The sequence below is a fragment of the Cryptomeria japonica genome, chromosome 4, assembly GCF_030272615.1.
Source record: "Cryptomeria japonica chromosome 4, Sugi_1.0, whole genome shotgun sequence".
Taxonomy (NCBI): domain Eukaryota; kingdom Viridiplantae; phylum Streptophyta; class Pinopsida; order Cupressales; family Cupressaceae; genus Cryptomeria; species Cryptomeria japonica.
In genome coordinates, this window is record NC_081408.1 from 627,011,188 (window position 1) to 627,031,856 (window position 20,669).

General features: G+C 36.0%; 1 protein-coding gene across 3 annotated transcripts in view; it reads left to right on the forward strand.

Annotated features, from left to right (window-relative positions):
• Positions 1-617: 617 nt before the first annotated feature.
• The window catches only part of LOC131079047 (L-aspartate oxidase 2-a, chloroplastic), a 36,259-nt gene continuing 16,207 nt past the window's right edge, over positions 618-20,669 (forward strand). The window contains exons 1-4 of one of the 3 annotated variants that reach the window (XM_058016925.2): positions 618-877; positions 4,389-4,453; positions 4,811-4,863; positions 20,210-20,347. In XM_058016925.2, coding sequence (XP_057872908.1) covers positions 4,436-4,453; positions 4,811-4,863; positions 20,210-20,347 — 209 coding nt within the window. In that variant the 5' untranslated portion in view covers positions 618-877; positions 4,389-4,435. Of the gene's footprint in view, positions 878-3,616; positions 4,220-4,286; positions 4,309-4,388; positions 4,454-4,810; positions 4,864-20,209; positions 20,348-20,669 lie in introns of those variants that run through there. The other 2 variants (XM_058016926.2, XM_058016927.2) reach the window with 2 other exon arrangements.

The window sequence follows — 20,669 nt, forward strand, 5'->3', positions numbered from 1 at the left end:
AATTTTTTTTGGCAGAACTAGATTAATTTAAGTGCTCTAATTATAGAGTGTCATTGAAAATGACATGTCGATATCATCAAATCCCAACTATCATAATAAATGCACCAACTACCATTAAATAAAGAACACAACACCGCATTATGCAAATTTGTCTTTAGTCAATCTTAAATCAGAAAGATGTAGGTGAGAGTCAAACAAATTCAAATATAAAAACTTAATTTTAAGAAATTCAAATCTAAAAAAAAATGGTATCCTAGAAAGTAGTAAATAATATTATATGAAAATATGCCCATGTATTTAATATTAAATAAACACACACATTAACATATAAAAATATGTATGACTAAACAACTAACATAGGGAAAAACCTGACCTTTTATCAATATATTTATATATTGAAGAAACTCCCCTTAAAATAAACTCCAAAGACTAAAGTTTTCCAAGTTATACCGTTATATAATATTTAAAGAAAAAGCAACGACATTTTTAATATCGTATCCTGAAGATTTGTTTAGTACAGTCGAATATTCTGATAATATGAAAAATCCCATTATATAAAGTTGCATACATTTCTATTTTTTTAAAACTCGGTTTGAAATAAATTGAATGGACCACCCGGCGGCCGCAGCCCATGGATTAATGAAGAGTCATCTTTAAAACCAGTCAACTTAAATTTTTGTAATTGCATTGTTAAGTAGGTAATGATAATCACAAGAGAATTATTGGGGGTGGGGAGGATTCCGGAGTCCACGATTATTGAAAGCAGATTCCCTTCGGTATTTCCCAGACAAAATACAATTTAAATGCGATAAAATCCGGTGGACTCGTTTGCGATTCCTCATCTAGTTGCAGAAGGACCCATTTCAGTAATTACCTGGTCAGTGTTCATTCTAAATATGGCCATGATGATTGTTAATCTTGAATGCGATTTCAATTGGTTGGAATTAGGAGCAATTGATTTTGTCTGTGTATTTTTTTTGCATCGTTGTTGAATTGAATCTCTCTGTTTTGTTCTGTAAAAGTTTTCCATATATATCTTACTTTCCTGCTAAATGTCTAGAATTAGGACCTACCAAATTGTAGATTAACTTAACTTGCTCAGAAGTTCGTTTCTGTTTAGTTTTACAAATATACTCTACAAAGCTTCGCTTGGCAAGAAATTTTAACAGGGAATTTGATTCATACCTTATAATTTGTCGCTTCCAAGGTGTTTTTGGGTGTCTATTTGCTAGCTTTACAGGAGTAGATTGGTTTTTGGTTTTCAAATATAATTATTTTGCGCAACATGATTTTTTCGGATTCAGCTGTGTAATGAGCACTGGTCATCTCTCATTAACATGTATGGTAAATTATGCTCACAGGGCCAAGGCAGAGGAATATCTGGAGAGGTTTTTTTGAATGGTTTCCTTAGACATATAAATGGGACATTTCTGATGAGGGTTGATGTATTTCTTCATGCTTATAATGGAAGAGAATAGTTAAACAATTGGGATTTTCTAGGGAAAAATAACTACAATACTTTGCCTTTGGACTACTTGGTTTCCTTTACAAGTCTGTTTTTTCTGCAAATTATGCTCGAATTATAGAGGAGAGTAAGAGATTCACATTATTTGTGTTAACACAACATTTTCTGGAGAGATGGTATCAAAATCCATATCTAGTTGAGCTATTTCATGCCTGTTCTTCTTTTCAGTTATTGGGTTGGGAAAACATTGGACTTTTGTAAAGGTCAACCTAGGGTTGTTTTGCACTATATAATAAATGAGATTAGATTAAAATAAAACTGGTTTTTCTACTGAAGATTAACAAGATTTCCCGAAGTAGATCATTAGGTCCTTCAGGCTTTAGGATATTGCTTTAACTGTAAGCCTTAAAGCAGCTTAGCAGTGGCTGTAAAATAAAATTATCCTAGGGTTTGTTATGTGATGTGTAAGAGATGCATTTGTAAAGACAGTGACCCTGGTTTCAAAATTGAAATCCCCACACTGCATTAAGGTGGTCCATAACTCAGATGAGATGCTATGGAGAATCCGAAGCATTGAAATATGGATGAGTTAGGTTGTTAGTGTGATCTTCGAGTTCAACCTAAAGCTGCAATAAGGTAGTCCAGGTGTCTTAATGCCTAATATCAAGCATTGCGTCTTGGATGTTAAATTATTTGAAGACGGACTGTAATGTGTTTTCCCGTGTTTATGCTATATAGTTCTGCTAATTCATCTGGTGACTAGAAGATTATATGCATAACATTGCTTGTATTATGATGTTTCTCTGTATCATTGTTTTTCTTTGATACACGTGTTATACTTGGTGAAAAAACTTGCCCATCCTTCGGCTGTTCCATCCTTTCTATTCTAGGGGAATTTTCATCTAATTTTTTGGGGACAGTTTTTTGACTTGTGCCAAAGAAGCAGTTCTGATGGCACATTCTAGGCTTTCCATTGACGATGAACCAATGAAATTTTATCCAGTCTCATGATATCAGGTTTCAATGCTACATGTCTGGTTTGAATTTTCAAAGATATAGCATTTGTTGCTATATCTCCTTGTTTTATATAATCCCGAAAATTGCTTCATTGGTAGAAAGGGGATGCTTTATTGGTTGCTAGAGTATCCTAATAAAAGTTGGCTTTCTTTTTAATGCATATGCCATAGTTTATATTAACAAGAAGTGTTCTGTAAAATTTTTGAAGTCGTTTATATTATAAATGAGAAAAAGTGAAGATGTACGGAATGGTTCTTATGTTAATCCTGATAGGAATGTTATACAAATTTCAATTCAACAGTGAAGAAAAATTAGACACTCCAAAACTTGCACAATGTATTATCAAATTTTGAAACTGATAACAACACATTTGCAATACAAGTTTTTACTGGACTATTTACCTCAATTAAATTCTTGAGTTATTTCAGCAGACAGACTTGCAAACTAACTCTCTCAAATGACTAAATTACAACACACGTGCAATACAAGTTTTTATAGAAATTTTTACCTCAACTAAATTCTTGAATTATTTCTACATACAGACTTGTAAACAAAACTCTCTTAAATCTCCATGCAATAAGTATCTCAAAATAATCAAAGTGTCATTAAAAAAGCATCTATTCTTGGTTCTTATTATTTTATAATAAGATAGTATTAAGATATTAATTTTTTATCAAAGGATTTACAAATGCTGTCATATTTCTGATCTAATAGAAGTAAAAATCTTTCTTGACAATAAATTAATAAATTAAAAGATGAATTTTTTTTAAAAAATATTTCAATAAAGATTCAAAACCACCAAGGATTGAAAAAAATGAAAAACTATTTAAATTTTTTTTTTTTTATAATTTTATAAAAATAGAGCACTATTAATTTTCTATTTATTTCTTTATTAATTTTTAGATTGTTGATGTTATTATACAATGAATAGTAACATAATATTAAATTAAAGTAACATATTACAAGTATATTATTGTTCAATTGTGTGGTATAAAATAAATAAAAAATGGAATGATCTGATAATAAATTAGCCTATAGTTCTGTAGGTTGATAGTGAAGCTTCAAGGGTATAACCTTTCGTGATTTGGTCAATCCTCTCGGAATCCTGGCTTTCCCCGAGATGCTCAAAATCTCTTTGTCATAAAAACTGGCTGGATATGTATCAGGATCCAACCGTTTTCGCTAACAGTAAGGCATAAAATAATCAAATCACTTTTCAAATAAACTTTGGTTTTTGATCAAATAAAAATAATTTTCTGAAATTGATCAAAAAGCTCTGAAAATCACCAAACCCTGCTTTAAAATCACCAAGCCCCTCTCGACAATCCCTTTTTCCGGCAAAATAAACCCTTGCAAATGCGAACGAAAACAAAGACAAATGTTTGAATGGTCAAAAAATGGCCCGAAATCATTGAAATGGGTCAAACTTGACGATTTATCAGTCAACTTTGCGACTCCTGCAAGTTCCTGCTGTTTTCTTAGCATTTTCTCGGGTTGAAACGGCAAAAAGACGTCTGTGGAAAAACCGCGATTTTTCTAGTTAAAAAACGCCGTGGCACACGGTTCACGACTTATCGTGAGTTTTTGACCATTTTTTGCGTATATACAATGTGCAATCTATCTCGAAGGCAACGCAGTCTCTTTCTCTTCCCAAGGTGGCCTGGATCGCTGTATAATAATCATAGCAGCGTACTGAGTTGTTATCGTGATAAGCGGATCGCCAAGGATAGTATAACTGTAATACTTAACTGACTCTCTTGATTATGCATTTAATAGGAAGATAACAATGATGGATAAGTGCTAATTTGACAATGGGATGTTTTGGTGTATGATGCTAGATGTTATATCTAATCATTTATTGCAGTTATATTCTATTTTATGAACTAAGTTTGCATTTTGTTTGCAGACAGAGGCCAATAGAACTGTTATTCAAGTTCCTTCTGTGTTTGAATAATGGCAATCGCAAACAAGGTTCGTTTTGTGGCAATCCTAGATCTCTTTCAAGGTTTATGAAAAATTACAGACCAAATTTCATATGATGTTGCTTACTGTTTGTTATGTACCCGAGCAAAATAATATTAATAGTTGTTTCTAGATCAAGGGATATTTAATTTATCCATTTTCTTGCATTTATTACGAGACTTATTTTACAATTAGTCATCCATGCTTTCAACCAGTCTTCAAATTTAAACATTGGTCTTTGAAACTGTAGCAGAAAAATTTCTAGGTTACTTTGGATAAATTCTTAGTTGAAAGTATTGTTACAAACCTTTGACAGGTTTCCTGCTTAATTTGTTTGCTTTTCTTTTTCCATTTTGCTGACTGCAGATCATGGGGCATCAAATCCTGCCATTTGACCTGATGGAGAATTCTTCACCCAGGTGAATACTAGATCCTGTTTCTATGGAATTTTGGATTTGTGTATCCCACTTTACTGTAACGTACAATTTTAAAACTGTTGGATACAGACTTGCAATTGTTAATATTTTCTATGCTCGATCCAGTTCTAAAGCCTAATATAATTAAGGTTTTATGGGTACAAGCATTAGCGCTTGCATTGTAGGTTAAAATTTTTCATGTTCCCTTGCTTTCTCTTTTTAGAATGTTGTATATAGTTGCTGCGTTTGATTATTCCCGAGTCTGTCAAAATTAGATCATAAATATGTTCTAGTGCAGCTTTTGTCTGTTGTACATATCTGCTTTATATATGCTAATTTTGAAGGTCAAAGAATTAAATGTTAATTAGAAGTTTTCACTACCGAGCTTTCTTTTGGGGTTGAGTCATCGTTCAGGTTATACGGTATGTGTTGTCCCAACTCTCATTCTCCAAAGTCTCGTAAAATGGCAGGAAACTTGTCTTGAGAGTAAACCATCTAGAGAAGAAAACACAGTACCTTTTTGAATTTTAGTTGATAAAGTCCAATTGTAAATCTGCTTTTTGTCATTTATGATGATTGCTTTGAGACTTTTATATACCTAAACCTTAAAAAGTTGCCCCTGGCAACCATATCCTATATTGCTGTAATAAGGAATCTTCATTGGTGTCCCTAAAAGAATTTTATATTGAGGAACTAATCATTCCAACCCGTTTTTCATGCAGAGTTCTCAAAGCTGATTAAATATTACCGTCAATTTTGTAAGATTTTGTTGTCATTTATTCTGTGGCAACGTTATAACCTTAACCAAATATCGCAAGAGTAGCTGCCCATCTATGCATTACCTAGAAAGGTGTATTGCAATAACCTTTACAAAAGTTGTATAACTAACTTACTACACCTTGATTTATAAACAACACATCACACTGAAATACTGTATTTTTTTGACAACAAAAAACTGGATTACACAGATAAATAACAGCATGCAACCACACCAAACCTGCAACACATGTGATGATCTGCAAATAATTACCCAGAACTGACTGACTATGTACTGTGTACAACCAGGACAGACCACCAAATGTTTGCCAAAAATGAAGAGAATATTTTAAGCACAAATGCAACCCCCTGGATGAGACTACCAAAGGGAGCCAAAGAGATTTCATCCTCTAGTTTCAAATTCAAGGGATTTTGTCATCAAATCAGCCACAGAACACTAATGCAAAAATATAACAGCAAAAAGAGAGACAGTTCTAACAGTCAAATGCATCGTTGTATGGCACAAAAGAGGGTCCACTGCATTGCCATAATAGCAATTGTTATTAAAGTCAAAATACTACAATAATTTAGCATCCCCACTCTGACAATACCATTGGCCTCTTCAAAAAGTCAACTTGTGACTCCCATAATGCATTGTCAAAAATTGACAAAATTAAACAAAAAATGCCATTAAATATGATTTATTTTGTATTGCTAATTTTTCCAAACTTTAATGGGCTTATGGAACACTGCATAATGAATTAATGGAAAGGGGACATTATAAGTCCCCCCTTACTGGAATTGCATAACCACAAGCAATGTAGTGCTGTACGTTCAAATATCTTTGGCCTCTCACAAGTATCAATGTATCGTTCTCTTTGGGTAGGCCTTCCCAATGGACCAACTATTCTGCAATAATCTTGTCTCTTGTTTTCCTCTCTCATATGTCAACGATGGCATCTAGTACAAATATAGGGTTCCCCCTCATTGTCTAGGGGCGGCAAATCAACTAATGGTGTAATATGTTGGCCCAATGCTCTTTTGAGGCAAGATATCTGGAAATCATTGTGAATCCAATTGCCTGTTGGAAACTCCAGCTTAGAGGCTACTTCACCCACTCCTCAAAACTCTATATGGTCTATAGACACAGGCTTTGAGCTTTTCAGCCCTTGCTCGCTTAATAGAGGTCTACATATAAGGTTGTAGAAACAAAAGAACCATATCACCAACCTCAAATGATCTTTATAATGTTGATCTACATAGAGCTTTTGTTGATTTTGTGCTTGTTGCAAACGATCTTTAAATGATCTCAAAATATCTCAGCTATGCTCCACCAAGTCACTAGCTACTAGTACCCTATTGTTACTAAACAATAAATTAGTGAAAGCCAATGCGTCGTATTCATACAATGTCATAAGTGGAGTTATGTTGATGAACATGTGATGGGTTGTATTGTAGCAATACTATCCAAGGTGCAACCATTTGACCCATGTTGCTTGTTGATTTGTGACATAGTTTCTCAAATATCCTTGAACCCATTTTTTCACTATCTCTACTTGACCATTTGCTTGTGGACAATAACTAGTATTGGGAGTAAACTTGGTACTATTCAAATTAACCAATTCCTACCAAAAGGAGCTAAGGAATTTGCTATCCCTATCATTGAAAATGTTTTTAGGCAAGCTATGCAACCTACACACTTTTTTGAAAAATAAATCAGCACCTTGAATTGCTTTGAAATCTGCAAGAATGACAAAGAGGGGTGCATACTTGGTTAATCTATCTACAATCACATAAATACACTCTCTACTAGTTACCTCTAGAAGGCCTGAAATGAAGTCCATGGATATTCTCTCACTATGATTTAGAATAGGTAATTGTTGGAATAATTTTTTAGGAAAAACATTTTCTGCCTTGTCTCATTGACAAGTTGTGCTCTCCTTGATGTATTGAAGTACATCATCCTTAAGGCCCTTTCAAGAGAACCTTTTCCTAATTTGCTTGGTTGTTTTGTAGAATCCATGTGACCAGCCATGGGTGAATTATGCAAGACTTTCAAAATCCTTTCTTTCATCTTAGATTTAGGTACTAAATAGATTTATCTTGTACAAAATGAGACCATCTACTGCCCCATACTTGCCATCTTGCACACTTCCTTGTAAGATTTCAGTAGCAAATGTGTTCTTGGCATGTTGGCTATGATAAGAACCTTTCAATCACTAGACATGGCAGAAAGAACAAGTAGTGAACATTTTAGAAAGGGCATCAACAACTATATCTTTTTACCTTTCATATACTATATATCAAAACCATAGTCCTGGAATTTACCCATTTTTGTTGCTTTTCAATTAGATCTTGCTAACCCAACAAGAACTTCAAGTTGCGTGTTTAACCACAAACTAGATTTTGTTTGAACTTTGCCAAAGCATATAATGGCAAGCTTCTCCTTGATAAGTAGGTGTTTCTACAATGTGTCAAGTTATGATATTAATATTGGATTCAATTGTGTAGGTTTTGAGTCTTGGAGTTTACCCATTTTTGTTGCTTTTCAATTAGATCTTGCTAACCCAACAAGAACTTCAAGTTGTGTGTTTAACCACAAACTAGATTTTGTTTGAACTTTGCCAAAGCATATAATGGCAAGCTTCTCCTTGATAAGTAGGTGTTTTCTACAATGTGTCAAGTTACGATATTAATATTGGATTCAATTGTGTAGGTTTTGAGTCAAACTCATTGATCCATATTTCATGAGTAGTGGTTCACACATACAAATCTCTCATGAGAATGAATGCTCCACTTAGCACTTATTGCATCTAGGTGATGCTCACAGGGGTGAAGCATTAGAATTTCTTGGGAGTTCACCCATCCTAGTACCACTCTAACTCAAGCGCACTTAACACTTGCTAAAGGTTTTGTGAATGGAGTAGCAAGCTAAGTGGGCTTCACCTTTTGGGGGAAACTCCATGGTTAAACGTGCTTGAGTCAATGTAGTATTGGGATGGGTGACCTCTTGGGAAGTCTTGATGCTTCACCCTTGTGAGCATCATCTAGATGCAATAAGTGCTAAGTGGACCATTCATTTTCATGAGAGATGGGTTCATGTGAACCATAGTACTCATGGATATGGGGTCAATGAGTTTGAATCAAAAACTATGCAGTTGAATTTGATATTAATATCATATCTTGACACACTACGGGAAATATCTCTTACTTATTATGATGAATGGTTTATAAGGCACAACACATTGTTGAAGGTTTTGCAAATGGGCTAGCAAGCTAAGTGGGCATGACCTTGGGGAAACTCCATGGTTAAGCACACTTGAGTTAGAGTAGTACTGGAATGGGTGATCTCCTGAGAAGTCCCAATGCTTCACCCCTGTGACCATTCATTCTCACGAGAGATGGGTTCATGTGAATCACTTCTCATGAAATATGGGTTAATGAGTTTGATTTAAAAACTATCTTGTTGAATCTCAATATTACTATCATAATTCAACACACTGTGGAAATACCTCCTACATATCAATTGATGAGCTAAAGGGTCTTTATGATGAATGGTTCGTAAGGCACAACACTTTTTCAAGGTTTTTTGCAAATGGGGTAGTAATCTAAGTGGGCTTGACCTTGAGGGAAACTCCATGGTTAAGTGTGCTTGTGCTTGAGTCTAAGTAGTATTGAGATGGATGACCTCCTAGGAATTACCAATGCTTCACTCCCATGAGCATCACCTAAATACAATGAGTTCTAACTAGACCATTCATTCTCATGAGAGATGGGTTCATGTGAACAATACTCATGAAATATGGGTCAATGAGTTTGAGTCAAAAATTTCGTAGTTGAATCTTGATATTAATATTATAAATCAACACAGTATAGAAAATATCTCCTACTTATCAACTGGTGAGCTAAAGGGGCTCTATGATGAAGGGTTAATAAGGCACAACACTTGTTGAAGATTTTGCAAATGGGGTAGCAAGTTAAGTGGGCTTTACCTAAGGGGAAATGCCATGGTTAAGTGTGCTTGAGTCAAAGTAGTACTAGGATGGGTGACCTCCTGGGAACTCCCAATGCTTCACCCCTATGAGCATCACCTATATGCAATGAGTGCTGAATGGACCATTCATTCTCATGAGAGATGGTTTAGTGTGAACCACTACTCATGAAATATGTGTCAATGAATTTGACTCAAAAACTATGTATTTGAATCTTGATATTAATATTGTAACTTGACACTACAAAAAATACCTTCTACTTATCAATTGATGAGCCAAAGGGGCACTATGATGAATAGTTCATAAGGAACAACACTTGTTGAAGGTTTCACAAATGTTGCAACATGCTAACTAGGCTTGACAATGGGGGAAACTCCATGGTTAAGCGTGTTTGAGTCAGAGTAGTATTGGGATGGGTGACCTCTTGGGAAGTTTCGATGCTTCACCCCTATAAGCATCACCTAGATACAATGAGTGTTAAGTGGACCATTCATTCTCATCAGAGATGGGTTCATGCGAATCACTACTCATGAAATATGGGGCAATGAGTTTGACTCAAAAACTACATAGTTGAATCTTGATAAGCATAGATTAATAAATTTCATATGATTAATATTTATTAGAATTTAGTTTTAGAATATGAAATGATTTGTATGAAAAAAATAGAAGTTTCTTCTAAATCTAGATTTAAAAACATAATTTTTTAAATTAGAGTTTTCTTTTAAATCTAGATTTAAAAATATAATTTTTTAAATTAGAAGTTTTTTTTAAATCTAGACTTGAAAATATAATTTTTTTTACATTTAATAAATAATAATAATAATAGAAAGTTGCTTTTTAATTTAGGTTTGTTTTTTTAAAATGTAGATTCAAAAATATTTTTTTTTGTATTTAATAAATAATAATAATAGAAAGTTTCTTTTTAATTTAGATTATAGTCTTTAACTTATTTTTAAATTATCCGTTGTCTAGTCATAATAAATATTAATAATAGAAAGTTCTTTTTAATTTAGATTTTAGTCTGTAAATTATTAAAAAAAAATCTATTGTTTATCATTAAAATTACATAGATAAAAAAGTTGGGTGGGTGCCATTGTAGTGTTACGTCTCTCGGTGTAATAAGCAACTCCTTGTCATAAATAGAAAAACCCCTTTCTGAATCTTCCAACCTTTTGCTCTCAAATGTTATGGGGTGGCTTGTTTGAATTAGAAACTCTAGCTCCCTCTCTTTAAGCATCACATTCTACAACGAAAGATTGTGAGAAGTCCAGTATGGCAAATTTAGGGCATGAGTTAATTACCTCCTTAATCTTATCAAAAGCTTCTTGCTCTATATCCATCCATGCAAATGCTTCTTTCTTTGTCATGTTAGTCAAGAGTGCTACTTGTTGAGAAAATCCCTTAACTGACCTTGTATAGTAGTTGCATAGACCAAAGAATGCGTTTGTTTGTTAGGGGGTGGCCAATCCAAAATGGCTTGAACCTTTTGCTGATCCACCTACATGATTTGAGTACTAATAACATGTTCCAAGTAGAAAATATTTGTGGCCCCAAACTCACACTTAGATTCTTTTGCAGGATTGTATCCAAGTGCCATAGATAATCTTCCTGTTGCTTGCTATATATCAAACTATCATTAAAAAATACAAAAACAAAATTTCTCAATTGATTATTAGTTAGACCAAATGATGTGACTAGAAACTCAAAATATCCATAATCCTCCTTGCAAACACAAATATGATGGTGGCTTGATCTCAAATCAATCTTTGAGAAATAAATTCCCTCAAGCAACTTATCAATGAGCTCATCGATCTTGGGAAAGGGGTATCAATTTTTTATTGTCCTCTTGTTGAAGGCTTTGTAATCTATGCACATTCTCATGGTGCCATTTTTTTTTCACAAGGACCACTAATGGAACAAAAGGGGTAAAGATGGATATGATCTGGCCCTTTCTAAGAAGCTCCTTAATAGCCTTCTCCATCTCCTCTTTATGTGTCTTTGGGTTGCAATAATGAGTTACCATGATAGGTTTGGAGCCTAGTTGCAACTCTATGATACATTGGGATAGTCCATCTATTTACAATCTTGTAGGCATATTACTAAACACCACACTATGCTTATCCAAAAGAGTTCAAATATCAACATGATATCTATGCTCCTTACTAGAAGATGAAATATTATGCATGCTCTCCACCAAGCAAATTTCTTCCCATGCAACTTGTCCCTTGTGGAGTGTTCTTTCCACACTTATATTTATCATTTGGGTGACCCCTCAAACATACCTCTAAGAGTTACATCTTTTCCTTGAAATTTAAATTTTGACTCCATGGAGTGATTGTTTTGAGAGAATTCCCTAAGAGAATGCTACCATTGCCCTCCCAGAACCATATTTGTTTCTCCTAACCACACAACATAAAAATCATCACATGCCTCATAGTCACAAAGGATTAGTTTGAGTTGTTGCATGATCTTTGTTAGGGGATTGTAAATCTATTTGTAACAATGTCATTGAACCTTGAAAAATCCTCTACTTTCAATCCCCTCTTAGTCACCAAGCTCTATCAAGGAAATTGTAGGTGGCTGCATTATCTATGAACATGGTAATCTAATTCTCGACTGATACCCCACAAACCCAGAATGGGTGGTACTTTGGTGCTTTTGAAAGTGCTGCAAGAGTGCCATTGCTATCTTTCATGCTTCTCCTATCTTCTATGGTTTACTCCTCTACGGCTTTGGTTCTTTAGGTTCATTCTCAACATTTGACACAACCTCCATGTAATGTACTTGACCCTTGCAAAGGCATTTGTAGCCAAGTTTCAATGGATCTCTACAAGTGAAACATATCTTATTACTTTTGAGTTCATTTTTGGTAATGTCATCCATCTTCTTTGTTGTAAATGGCTATTGCGTAGTCTTTTGTGGATGTGAGCTTCATCCACTCCTTTGAAAGTTTCCCTTCTAGAATCTAGTAGTATGTGCTTTTGACTATTATGTAAAATTATTCCTTAATACATATGGTTAAAGTGTCAAGGATCTCTTGATAGCTTCTTGCAATGAATGTTTGTCAAGGCCTTAACTAGGCCCTTAAGAGGCTTAAATAAGCCTTCAACAAAGAGGAAAATGATCCTTTTCTCTACCCTAACTGCAACACTTTGGTGTTGAGACATGGACCAGCTAGGACTTGAACCTAGGACATTCTATCGCTGCTGGAGTGCTCTACCACTCCCGGACCGACGATGGGCTGGTCCAAGAGGGGCTAGTAGCTCAGTGGTAGAGCACTCCAGCAGCGTATGGAAGGTCCTAGGTTCGAGTCCTAGCTGGTCCATGTCTCAACATGGTATTAGAGCCAGGTCCAGACTAGGAGCCCCAAGCACACGAGAGGTGTGGCTTAAGGGGGGGTGTTGGTGGAAATCAAGCCACATCCGGACCGACGATGGGCTGGTCCAAGAGGGGCCAGTAGCTCAGTGGTAGAGCACTCCAGCAGTGTATGGAAGGTCCTAGGTTCGAGTCCTAGCTGGTCCATGTCTCAACATTTGGAACTCTACTACACATGCATCCATTTAGGTTTTTTGTTTTATTTTGAATAGATTTTTGAATTACTCTTCCCCATTGTTTTACCCAAAGTTGTCCAATAACCTTTGGTGGAATCTCCAAATTCTGCACAAGCCCATTCCTTTGTGTGATGATGCCATGATGCCACCCATCATATGCTACACTTTCCAAGTGCAAGGTAGCAAACTGAATTGCATCTTCTTCTATCATGGAGCTTAGTGTAAAATATTTTTGTAGTTTTTGCAACCAAGCCCTAACAAAGATCTTGTTTATGCCATCAAATGTGGGTGCAATTAATTTGTTTACTTTATGCTTCAATTCCTTTCTATTGTCACCTTGATTATTTCCTTGATTTCCTCTTTGCACAACTTCTCTCACTAACTCCAAATACCTATTAGACGCTATAGCCACCTTGTAATTAGCAGTCTTTCCTTGATATTCTCCAAATAATTTGTCCAACTCCTCCATACCGGAAGTTTTCGCTTCACTTTTTCTTCCCTCTATAAGAACATGGGTTTTGGAATAGAATTTATTGGGTGGTGATTTGCATATGAGCTTTCTCGACTTTGTGGCTTTTTGGTATGTCCTTGATTCTATAATGGGAAAAGTTGTGGGCATGTTTTCTTGGGTCTGCAACAACCACATCAACAACTTGTTGATGGGTTTTTTATGTACATGCGAACACAGAATAAAATACCAAGGTATCTTATCCTCTCTTGAACAAAGTTTCCCTGAATGCTGAAGATTTCGCCTAAGGATCAATCGAGGCAACTCCAAGGTTCTGGTATGTAGGGTCTCTACGTGTGGATAAGCTCTTGTGGTATGATGTGATTATGTTGGAATCACAAGGGGACTTACGTTTGTATGTTTGAATGCTTGATTTGATGGAACTCAAGTCCTATCTACTCACCGGGGAGGATAAAGAAATAGCAAAAGGTACAAGGGTTTAGAGAGTCTAATCTAAGACCTAGAATGTCAGAAGGTAGATGAACAACTAGGTGGAGTCCTATTGGGCTAGGTCTCACCATCAAATTGAACAATTCAACGCCAGCTCAGTGCGATCTTCTAGGGTAGTTCTGAAGATGTTCAAATCATCACCGTCAAACACTGATCACCATTCAAGTTAATGCATGAATAATAGACGCATAACAATTCGAGATTAAGCTCATTCAATGCCAGTTGACCACGCAGGGCACCCTTACAATCAACAAGAGGCTAGTGGTTTGGACTAGGCGGATTCCACGTGAGTGTATTCAGTAACTTCCTTCATTCAATCTAATTATCTATCATCTAAAATGAAGATTCAACAAGAAACCATGCATATTGCAAAGAAACAACACACTTCACCTTAACTTCAATGAAAATGGAGTTCATTTACAATCAAGGCAATAATTTCTTGCCTTCTCTTCCTAATCTACTCTAATTGCTTATTCTACTGACTATTCCCTATTGACTATTAGCTACTCTAACCACTATTAACTAACTATTAACCTTTACAAATGAAGAGCCAGAGCTTTATATAGAGAGCTCTTTACACTTCAATGGCTTTGATTGATTTACAATCAATAGCTAGGATTACAAGATGAAAACCCTAATTAGGGTTTGTTACAACAAACTTCCCTTAGCCAATGAGAAAATTACATTTAATGCTTGTGAACCAATAGGAAATCGGGGTAGGTGTCTCAAAGTTTGTGCCATCACTGGTGAGTCAGGTACATTGAATCTGGACATGCTGATGTGGACCTATCTGATTGGAGGAACAGTGACTGGGATGCCACCTTGTCTTGTGTTTGTGCTTGGTTAATCAAGGAACATTGTATTTCTTGATATTCAATGTGATGATGATGAGAAGCTAACTTTGATTAACTCTTCTGAAACTATCTGCTTTTTCAATGTACCCTTGCACTGACCTTGGTTGGTCTTCCTTTGTCCTCGATGTACTCGATGAATGATGTACCTCTCCTTGACTCTTTTGTGCTTGATGAAGCCTCTTCACGGTCAAGTCACTCCTCCTCTAGTAGCTCACTTCGCCTTGAAGTGTTTGTAAGATCCTTCTTTTTGACATCCTATGGTTTCTCCATGTGGTAGAATGAGGTCCCTGAGGATGGTCAACTCCTTTGCTTGCAATTCCTTGAACACTTGAAGTCCTTCAACTTAGTAGCACCTTGAGTCCTCTCTCACGCATTTGAAGTGTCCTTGATGATGATGAAACTTGAAGAGGTCGCCCTTGTCCTGGCCTGATCTTCCTCCATCTTGATTTTGTTGATCTGCAAAACAAACAAAAATGGTGATTAAGAATACATGATATGTTCATCCTAAAATGATATTTCTCACCTTAAATCATCAACAAGAAGGCATTAGAATGAAATTCGCTCAGGACCCTTTCCAAGGACAGGACCTATAATAAAATTCGCTCTGGACCCTCTCCAGGGACAGGACCTATAATGAGATTTTCGCTTTGGACCCTCTCCAGGGACAGGACCTATAATGAGATTTTCGCTCTGGACCCTTTGGAAGGGTCAAGAGCGAATTTTGCATTTTGCACAAATTCTTCACTTTCTCATCATTTTCTTTACTTCAATTGTTTCCAAGGCATGATAACGTCCTAGTTGAGGTTCCAAGACATGAAATTAGTCCATTTTTGAAGCAAAAGGGAGGGTCTTTGGAAAATTCGCTCTGGACCCTTTGGAAGGGTTAGGAGCTACGAAACCCGGGGACGCGTCCCCTACCTGAAAACCCCCGTCCCAGTCCCGGGGACGTTTTGGGGACTTGGGGACGGCCAGGGGACGTCCCCCCCCCCCTCCCCAAATTGTCAGAATTTTGAGGGGACGTCCCCGGGACGGGGGGCAGTTGGGGACGGCTGGGGACGGATTGGGGACGGCTAGACGTCCCCCACATCTAGAGCTTGGGAAAAATATTTTTAAAAAAAGTCGTATTTTCAATTTTTTTGTAATTTTTCTAACATGGGCCCTCTATATTGAAAAAATTTAAAAAACGACTATCAATTTTTTTATTATTGAATTTGAATAGTTATGAAATCAAAATACGACTATCTATATTTTATTATTTTTCTAACATGGGCCCTTTATCAAAAATTAAAAGGCAACATTAAATTTATTAATTCATATCAAATATTTATAATTTTAAATTAATTCATATTATAAATTTTAAAATTTATAAATAGAAAATAAACTAAATAATAAAATATTAAATAATAAATATTATACTTTGCTTTTTAGTATTTACTTAGTACTATTTTGATTTCCATATCGCAATTGACAATGAAACAATATGGCAGCAGTGTGGCCTTTGGGCATTTTGTATGTTATTTCTTTAATATATATTATGATATGCATATTGACAATGTGAATGAATTGAAATTCTGAATTATGAGTGCATATTGAGTATTGAGTCTATTGATAATGTTGTATGTTCGATGTTTGCATTCTAAAATGTTTTCATAGTATCATACACATGCTATATCCATGTTTTCATATGAATATAATGTATAGATGCATGCTTTATCCATGTTTTCATATGAGCATTTAGAATTTTCCTATATATTTTAAATTTTCCCTATATTTTATATAGTCGTCCCCTTTGCCGTCCCCCCCCGTCCCCAAATTTGGCAAAAAAAATTGCCATCCTGGAAATTCGTCCCCTCGTCCCCCCGTCCCCTCATCCTAGAAACTTGGGGTAACGTAGGTTAGGAGCGAATTTTGTCATTTAGCCTCAAATTCATCGTTTCCCTCATTTCAATTCACTTCTCAAGGCAAGTACACATCAATCTTCCCTCAACTATGCCATAGGAACAAAGATCTTGGTCTCAAACAAGGAGCAAAATAGAGGTTTAGGAAATTTCACTTTGGACCCTTTGGAAGAGTCAGGAGCGAAATTCTTTCTTTAATGCTATTCATCTTCCATTCATCATTTCTTTGCCTTGAACCTAACTTATCAAATCTCCCCCTATCATGATCAAGTCAATTCGCCATCAATTTAGATTAAAACAAGGCTCTTTTACTGCATTAGGCAAAATAGGGGGTCCTTCTAGGGATTTCGCTTTGGACCCTTTGGAAGGGTCAGGAGCGAATTTGCTCCTTTAGGCTCAATTTTTCCATCATTGACTTTATTTTCAACCTTTCCTCATCAAAAACAAGTGGTTTGCCTTAAAAAATGCTTGGGAATGGATTAGTTCAAAGGTATGAGCAAGGTACAATGTTTCTTGAAGAAATTCACTCTGGACCCTTTGGAAGGGTCAGGAGCGAATTTGCTCCTTTTGGCTCAATTCACATCCTTTTTCACTTAGCTTTGCTTTAGACTTGACTTTTGGGTGCTTTTCTTGCCATGCATGACCACCATTCAATGTTTCTATTGAGGGATTAGGTCTTTTGGAGAATTTCACTTTGGATCCTTTGGAAGGGTCAGGAGCTTAGATAAATTTCGCTTTGGACGCTTTGGAAGGGTTAGGAGCGAAATTTGGCAATTATGCTCGAACCCCTCACATTTAGTGATCATGACCTACTCAAATGCATACCTAAGGGTGCCTCTAAGTTCAATCAACTTCAATTAAATCTTTGGAACCTAAGCTTGATGCAAAGAAGGGAGATCTAAGGAAATTCGCTCTGGACCCTTTGGAAGGGTCAGGAGCGAATTTGAGGAATTAGACTTGAATATCATTCAAACATTCAATACTTCACCCTCATTCACATTGCTCTCACCTTAGGACATGCTAACAAATCACCTTAAGGAGGCGCCTAGTTCAAAATGTTGGATCACAAGCACATCCTGACAATTTCACTAAGGTACCTTTGGAAGGACAGGACCTAAAGAGGAATTTCGCTCTGGACCCTTTGGAAGGGTCAAGAGCGAAATTCATGTTTTAGGCTCAATTTCCTCATCCCATCTTGTTCCAACTTGCTCACAAGGTATAGATAGGTCGTTCCTCACTTAGTCAAGGTGTAGGAGCAAGCTTTGAGGTCTAAACTGGGAGCAAGAGAAGAGTCTAAGGAAATTCACTTTGGACCCTTTGGAAGGGTCAGGAGCAAATTTTGCAATAATGCTCAAATTCTTGACCTTTTTTCCAAATTTCCAAGTCTAAGTTTGTCCAAGGCGTCTCCAAGGGTGAATTCAAGCTAATTTCCTCCCAATCCATGCCTTAAAGTGAAGTTTTTATTTTAAATAGGAGGACAAAGAGAGCTAAGGAAGATTTCTCTCCTGTCCTTTTGGAAGGGTCAGGAGCGAATTTTGCATTTGTGCTCAAATTCTTATTCAATTCTCAAGTTTTCAAGTCTAAATCTTCATGTTCTTTGCTCCTCGAAGAGTAAAATTGGTATCAAACAAGGCTCTAGCCATAATGCAAAGACTCTCCCAAACTCAATCAAGGCATAACCCCAAGACTAGAGCAAGGCCTGACCTAGAGAAGGCTTTCAAAGAGACCCTGACCTGGACCACCTACTGACCAACTTCAATTCAATCAGACCCTGCTATCCTAATGAGCCCTCTGGCAACTCTGCAATGCAAAGATTAATAGATAAGACCAAAACGACAAAGCCAGGAAGACTAACCCTAGAAAGCAAAAAGCAGGGGTCCCCATTTGCAATGGGGCGATGTGTGAATACGTCACAACACAACTCAGTCATTCTTTCATGCCCCACTTGGATTCCTATCATATGGTGTCTTGAAGGACGTTAGCTTTAATACCACTATAATAACCTTTGCAAAAATTATATAACCAACTCACTACACCTAAATTTATAAACAACACATCATACTGAAATAGTGCATTTTATTGACAACATAAAACTGGATTACACAGATAAATAACAGCATGCTACCACACCAAACTTGCAACAATAGCGATGATATGCAAAGAATTCTCCAAAATTGACTGACTGTGTACAGCATACAGCTGTGACAGACCTCCAAAGTCCAAACACTTTCCAAAATTGAAGAAAGATGATATCTTTAGCACAATTGCAGTCCTTGGATGAGATTGCCAAAGGAAGCCAAAGGGGTTTGATCCTCTGCTTTTGAGATTCATGGGATTTTGTCCTCAAATCATCTACAGAACACTAATTTAGAAACATAATAGCAAAAAGGGAGACACTTCTAACTGCCAAACACCTCATTTATGGCACAAAGGAGGGCCACCATAACTCAGCACCCCTTCTCTGACAGCATAATTGCCCTTTTTGAAAAGTCAATTCGTAACTTCCATAATGCACCATTAGGAACTTACAGAATTAAACAGAAAATGCCATTAAATATTATTTATTTGTTATTGATAATTTTTTAAAACTAAGCCCCCCTTTAAATAGACTTTTTCCTCCAGCCCATCGGGAAAATTAAGGGGATGGGCTTATGGGAATGCTGCAGGATGGATTAATGGAAAGGGGACATTACATGTTGAAATGCTGTTGAATTTAAAACATTTTTTTTTCCTATCAAAGTGGCTACAAGTTTTGTGAGATATGAATGGAAAGTGTATGGGCTGATACACAATATCATTACTTGCTAATGCTAATCACAACCTATGCCAAGTTGTGAAGTGAATGCATGATCCAAAAATATTTTCCTATTTAGAAGCCAAATTTTGTTCCTTCACAAGTTGCATGTTTTTAAGTAAAATGGTAGAAGCCATAACTTTTTTGGGAAACAAGGTATATCTTTTCTTAGTTCTTCCGACATGAAAGCTTGCTTAGTTAAAAATGCTTCTGATTTTTTTGATTGGCAAGTCCTTAGCATGTTCAAATTAGATTAGTATTTTCCTCAACTACTATAGAGTATATGATCATCATTCTCATTTAATGATGAAATCATGAAGAGTATAAGGGTGGAATTTGCAGATAATGTAACTTATATCACGTGTTTAGCTGTAGGAACACTTCAATTTCATTTAGTTTCTTATTGGTTGTATTTTATGTTTGTGTAAAGCACTTTCACTCTGATTGAAATTCTTACATGCAAAATGTTCTTAATTGTTAGATATCTCTTTCCTCATATTTTTTGTTCATGTTTTCTAAATTCCGTCTGTATTTTGAGTTGTGCAGATTATCTATACTGAATGTGAACCGCATACAAGAAAATCGTGTTGCAATGGTCTTAGGGAGAAATAAAGTGCAAAAGCAAGTTTCATTGCCATCCCATATATTGCTTAAGACTTTCAGTTGCAAGACAAGACTTAAAAGGTGAGTATCCAATGCAGTTTTCTACTTCCTAAAAGAGGAGAAATTTTGGCTCTTAAAGGAAATCCTTTTTCCTCTTTAGCCTCTGACAGGAATCTCCTATGAGGGTAATAGGAAGCTCATAGGCTCTACACATTTTAAAAAAAATTCTGCACATTTTTCCAGAAGGAAATATTCCCTAAACTTTGTTCTACATAATGAAAGGGAATGCATAGGAGCACAACACAATACTAGAGGCTAAGATCTGATCTCTGTGGTAATATTATCAGCTAAAGGTGGCCTTGTTAGTGCCACTTTTGTATTTGTTCAAATTTATCCATCGTGT